This window comes from Orycteropus afer, unplaced genomic scaffold (genome assembly GCF_000298275.1).
Source record: "Orycteropus afer afer isolate SDZICR_OR568_19922 unplaced genomic scaffold, OryAfe1.0 scaffold00069, whole genome shotgun sequence".
NCBI lineage: Eukaryota > Metazoa > Chordata > Mammalia > Tubulidentata > Orycteropodidae > Orycteropus > Orycteropus afer.
This window is the reverse complement of record NW_006921656.1, coordinates 304,442-310,344: the sequence shown is the minus strand read 5'-3', so window position 1 is coordinate 310,344 and position 5,903 is coordinate 304,442. Positions and strand designations below refer to the sequence as shown.

The 5,903-nt window shown below is 64.9% G+C and overlaps 1 protein-coding gene across 1 annotated transcript; it reads right to left on the bottom strand.

Moving 5' to 3' along the window:
- Positions 1–1,898: 1,898 nt before the first annotated feature.
- JRK (Jrk helix-turn-helix protein) lies at positions 1,899–3,578 on the bottom strand. The gene has a single exon (XM_007940562.1). It carries the CDS (start codon positions 3,576–3,578, stop codon positions 1,899–1,901), a length of 1,680 nt encoding a protein of 559 aa, XP_007938753.1.
- Positions 3,579–5,903: the final 2,325 nt, after the last annotated feature.

Here is a 5,903-nt window from a genome sequence, read left to right as displayed (position 1 = left end):
ACCACTCACTCGCATTTCTGAGCCGAGACGCCAGGCCTGCAAGCCCACGGCACCATTTACTGTCAGTAAACAAGACCCAACCAGTAAGTTTACCACAGCCGGCGGGCGAGGGGCGGCTTGTTGGCCGCGGAAGCAGCACGTCCCACTGGGGGAAGCACTGGGGCGCAGACGGGCACTAGCCAGCGCAGGGACAGTGGCCGCACGCCTTCCAGGGCCACGGTGGGCTCCTGGGGGAGACTGAGGCAGGGGTTTGGGGATGGACGGCTGGTGGGAAGGGGACATTCTGCCCCCATGGCCTCTTGGCTGCATCCAGGGGCACACACAGTGCACCATCACAGTGCACAATTGTGCTCACACACACCAACACGCTCACATGCACGCATCACACATGCTCATCCACACACGCACTGTGCTGAGTGCTCATGCGCATGCCAACAGCGGGCAGAGGGCATGTCTACTACCTGAGGCTTGGCCTGAGCTCAAAACGGGCTGGTCCCGCCCTTCATTGCTCCAGCTACAGAAAAGTGCGTGTGAGAGATGTATGGTGCATGGTGTGAAGGGTGGTGTGCGGCATGAGGGACAATACTGTGTGTAACTTCCTGGCACACCCAAGCAGTGTCTGAGAGGCTCAGCCCCAGGGGACAAGCACAGGTACGCACACACTATCCCCAAAACGAGACCCTGATGGGCAGGCTGACAGGCAGGCGACACGATGCAGAGGCCACTGCACCGAGACTCAGCAGGGAATTGATGGAGACTCACGAGGCTGCCCTCCCTGCGCACCTGCTCAGGGCTGCATTTCAGGGCACCATCGTCTCCGTGTCTGGGAAGATGTGGAAACAAAACACAGCCAGGTGCACCCAGTGCCCCCCTCAGGGCCACTGACGCTCACAGGCAAAGGGCTTGATGGGGTCAGTGTAGAAACAGCGCTGACGTAGTCGCCATGATGGGAGTCGGGCCGGGATGAAGACAGGAACACCCGTTTCCTGTACACACACAGGCCACTCTGCCGACACAGGCTGCATGTGGCCACGGCTCCGGCTCCACAACGCATCCTCAGTGGCCCACGTGCCCCCTGACGTGCAGCCGCCAAGAACAGCACCTCAAAGCCCACCAGCAGCCTGTCCTCCTGCCTCCCCGAGAACTCTCAACACCCGGTCCCTGGGCGACAGCCCACACGGAGCCAATGCTGACCCTGGCGCAGGCCCGTGCGGCTCCTGGGGGCACACCCCCAGAATGGCAGGGTCCAGCCAACACCCCGCACCGACAGGCAGCAGTATGCCAGCATGTGGTCGGCCGCTATCTGGGGGTTGGACCTTGATGGACAGGATCTGTGGCCACGTGGACCCTTTTCCAGATGCTTCCAGCCACCGGTCAGGTCACGACTGAAGTGGGCACATGTTAGTGTCGGGCGATAATTACTAAGGACCACAGCTCCACAGCCTGCTCTCTGGCACCTCACTCGGGTGACACCCTCTCCAAGGGGAGACTGTGAGCTTGTGAGGGGCCCGGGATACAGCCACTGCAGCGGGGGAGCAGCCTTTCTCTCCTGTCCTGCTAGGCTCTGGGACCAGAACCCTAACGTGAAGACCCAGATCCACCCCTCAGCCAAGCTGCGGACCAGCGTCCTAAGGAGACCACCAGCCCTGCCAGCCCGTCCAGCCCAGGCCACAGCCCCGTGTGAAGGCGAAGGCATTTCAGGTTTGGGTGGCTCTTCCCGTGACCCAACGGTGATACAGCAAACCCTCAGTGAAGCAGACGACCAGTGCCCACCCTCCTGGAAGAGCCCCACAGTGTCTGAGGGGCTGGCCACCTCGGGGAGTGGCAGGAGCCGCAGCCCTGCACCTGCTCGTGGCACCCGCCCTCGCTGAAGCTCGCAGACAGCTGCAGAGGTCACGTCAGCTGTCACCATGCACCAACGACGTGGACGGCAGGGAGGGGGCTGTGGGGGCCACGCAGGGCCCGGAGCACTCCTGGGGCCCCTCTGTCTTGACCGCAGCCCCCAGCTTCCTCCTCGCCTGCCTCTCCCTCACGAAGACCGCATACAGCACGTGCAGCTGGCCCAGCTCCTGGGGGGTGAAGCACGGCTGCCCTTCCGCAAAGTCAAGGATGACGTCAAAGGAGGCAGCGGCCTTGTCCCAGGTGCCCTCTCCGCCCCCGTCCCCTGGGCCGGCACCCCCGGCCTCTCCCGCCTCCCAGTCGGCCGGGACCGGCTCCGCGGGGCCCACGCCTCGTCCGTCGCGCTTCCCGGGCCCCGGCCCGTCTCCCCCCGTGCTTCTGTGGAGCCTGCTGCCTGTGGGCGGCGGGCCGTCCTCCATGAGCTCGATGATGTGGGCGACCGTCTTGCCCTGGGGCGGGGTCTGCGAGCACGCCGTGGCCTCATCCTCCGAGGAGGAGCCGGTGGTGAACACGGCAGCTGGCCACAGCTTCCTCCACGCGCGCCGCAGAACGGAGCTCGGGACGGCCCCCCACGCGCAGGCCACGTGGAAGACGGCATCGTGGATGCCGTAGCGACTGTGGAAGTCCTGCAGGGGGACGGGCGGGCTGACAAAGCCCCTCATGAAGGCCTGCCGGACGCCCTGGTCCATGGGCTGGATCAGAGAGGCCACGCCGGCAGGCAGGAAGACGGTGAAGATGTTGTCAGACACCAACGCAGCCTCGGGCGGGTGGGCCCGCGAGTGGTCCAGCAGCAAGATGGCTTTGCCATCCTCGGGCAAGCCCACCGCCCGGAAGTGCTCCTTCACGGAGGGCACGAAGACACGGTGGAACCAGTCGGAGAGCATCTCCTGGTCCACCCAGGCGCGGCCCTGCGCCTGGTAGGCCACGGGCAGGTGCTGGATGCCCTTCAGCGCCCGCGGGCTGCCGCACCTGCCGACCACCAGGGGCTTGACCCTGTGGGAGCCTGCGGCGTTGGCACACATGAGGACTGTGAGGCGGTCCTTGCTCTGCTTGAAGCCGGGCCCGGGCTCCGCCTCCGGGGCCGGACGGGGCAGGCAGCGCCAGAAGAGGCCCGTCTCGTCCGCGTTGTACAGCTGCTCAGGGGACAGCCCGTGCTCGGCCACCAGGCTTCGGAAGAACCCGCAGAACTGCTCGGCCGCCTGGCGGTCGGCCGCCTGCTTCTCGCTGGCCGTGTCCAGCCTCTTGATGCCGTGCCTGGCCTTGAAGCGCCAGAGCCAGCCGCCGGAGAAGACACAGGGCTCGGTGAGCTGCATCTGCCCGTACAGGTCCCTGGCCTTCTCGATGAGCATGGGGCCCGAGACGGGCACGCCCTCGGCGCGCTTCACCAGGAACCACTGGTACAGCACGCGGTCCAGGTGCTCCAGCTTGGGCGTGTGCAGTGTGCGCCGCCGCTGCAGCGCCTGGTTGCAGTCGGCGCTGGCGACGAAGCGCAGCAGCTGCGCCTTGTGGGCCCTGATGTCGTACAGCGTGGACATGCCCACGTTGTACTCCCGCATCAGCGCCTTCCGGTTCTCGCCCCTCTCCAGGCGGGCGCAGATGTCGATCTTCTCCTTCAGGGTCAGCACCACCCTCTTCCGCTTCTCCCCCCGGCCCTTCCCGGCCGGCGGCTGGGCGGCCATCTGGGGGCTGGCTGGTACCGGCGCCGGGCCACTGGAGGCCACCACCAGTGCCGGCCCTCCCGCCTGTCCTCCCGTGCCCTCTGCCTGCCCGGCCACCGCTGCCTCCGGGCCCCCGCCCCTCAGCTTCCCTGGCTTCTGTGCTCTGGCACGTGCGGCCTCAGCGTCCAGCGAGGGGCTGCTGGAGGCCTTGTCTGCAGGCGGGGTGCCAGGCGGTGCACGGCAGCCGGGCTTCTCTGCAGACGGTGGCGGCAGCTCTCCCGACCTGGCCTGCAGCCTCTCCCCTCAGAAGACCGGGCGAGGCTGGTCCCCAGCAAACGGCCTTCCAGTTAGTCAAGGACGTGCTGTCTGCTGAGCTGCGTCTCCCCAGGCCGGCGGTGTCGTGTCGCGGGCACAGCCCTCACGACCTGTGAAGCAGAGGGGAACGGAAGACAAACATCACCGAGAGCAGACCTGGGCCACCCGGAGCTTCACGGAAACGAAGTGTGGCCGAGACGCCAATGCTGGCGGGACACGAACACCACGCCCGCGCTGGGCAGGACTCGCGCGGACTCCAGGCAGCCCCCCGGCCCCCTCCCTCTCGAGCCCTGGTTTTGGCTGCTGCTTCCAGCTCCATGCAGCGGGAGAGGCCAGAGCATGTCCCACAAGTGAGGCAGAAAAATGCAGCCCTTTGGGACGGCCTCTCAGGAGAAAAGGGAAATCCACTGAGATGCAGCAGGAGGCCCAGGGGAGGTCCGAGCCTGCTTCACACACCATCCCCTCCCGCTGCTGCCCGCATCCGTACAGTGAGGGCTGCTCCTTGGAGGATTTCACGTTCTGCTCTCCGAGGGTGGCTCTCTGACAAGGGCACAGCTTGCCCTGCGGGGCAGACGGGAAGGCTGCGATCCACCGTCAAGCCGATGTTCACTACGAGAGCACCACAGAGACGGGGGGATGGGGAGTCCTGGGGCATCCCAGCCACTCAAACAGGACCGACTCGAGGCAAAACGTGAAAGGGGACCAGGGGCCTTCCTGGAGGGCACAGTGCCCATTTCTGCTGCTCAACAGGCACTTGTGCACTGAGACGGCAGCTGGAAGCGATACTTCCTTTAAAAATGAAATCCGGGATTGTACCCACATTGAGACGTGAGCTGCAAAATCCTCTGAAAACTGAAAGCGGAAAAGGTCACAGCATGACCCGGAAGAAGGGAAGGTGGTCTCCAGCTTTACGACCTGCAAGGAAACAGGATACCCAGGTCCCAGGTCCCCTGAGCACGGTTATGGTTACCTGGTTACCGCCGTGGCCTAGGACTGGCGGACAATGGACAATGTGTGTGTGGGGAGATAACAGGACAGCGGGGGGCCTGAGATCCAAGCAGGAGGCATTGTCACCCACATCTCAACTCCTTCCTGGGGAAGGGGAGGGTGTTTGCTTAGCAAAGTAGGCAAGCGTGTGAGGGTGGTGTGTGTGTCTGGGAATGTCAACGACAAGAGTTCTTTGGAACACTGACTGGGCAGAGGAGTTTCAGAGTGCGTCCTGGGAGAAGGAGGGCGGGTCCTGATGAGTTGAGTGTCAGGAGAGATGGAGTGGGCCAGCCACACTGGGAGGTGGCCTTCTGCAGGGAGGGGCCCGCGAGCTGAGCAGGGTTGGGGTGAAGGGCATGGTAGTTACCCCAGAGACACTTCCCCTCCCAGAGACCCTGCCCCTCCCGGAGGCCAGGCCTTTGGGCAGAGGCGACCCTGAGGCACCAAGAGGTCTTGGGGTGCCCACGCTTCTATCTGAAGGCATCTGTGTTTGGGGGCCAAAGCCCAGCTTGGGGCAGGAGCAACGGGAAACAGAGTTTCAGGCCAGTTCCGGGGGGCTGGGGAGGCAGCCGCCGACTGGTCCCTTCTAAAACCCTAAGCCCAGGAAGGACCGGACTCGGGGCGTCGAGGACTGAGGTCGGGGTTGACACGTGTTCGGGGTTTGGGGGAGCCCTAGGAAAGGGCTTGGGGACTAGAAGTTCAGACACAGGTCCCGGGTTGGGTAGGGGCGGGAAGCAGACGGTTTTCGGAGGCCTCCCGAGCTCCGGTGGCGCAGCGGTTTAAGTATTCAATTGCTAACCACAAGGGTCAGCGGTTCGAATCCACCACCGGGGAAAAAGATGAGGCCTTCTGCTTCCGTGAAGAACACAGCCCTGGAGGCCCCGTGGGGCGCTTCCACTCTGTCTTCCAGGAGCGCCAGGAGTCGGAATCGACCCACTGGTCCCAGGTGTTCCTTCCGAGCCCGGGCCGGGCGCGCTCCCCTCTCCGCGAGGGGGCGCTGATGCCCGGGAGCGCGGCCGGCGGGCGGGGAGCCATCTGTCTCCG

Coding starts and splice junctions, on each gene's coding strand:
- JRK (XM_007940562.1), bottom strand. CDS start 3,578: ATGGCCGCCCAGCCGCCGGCCGGGAAGGGCCGGGGGGAGAAGCGGAAG.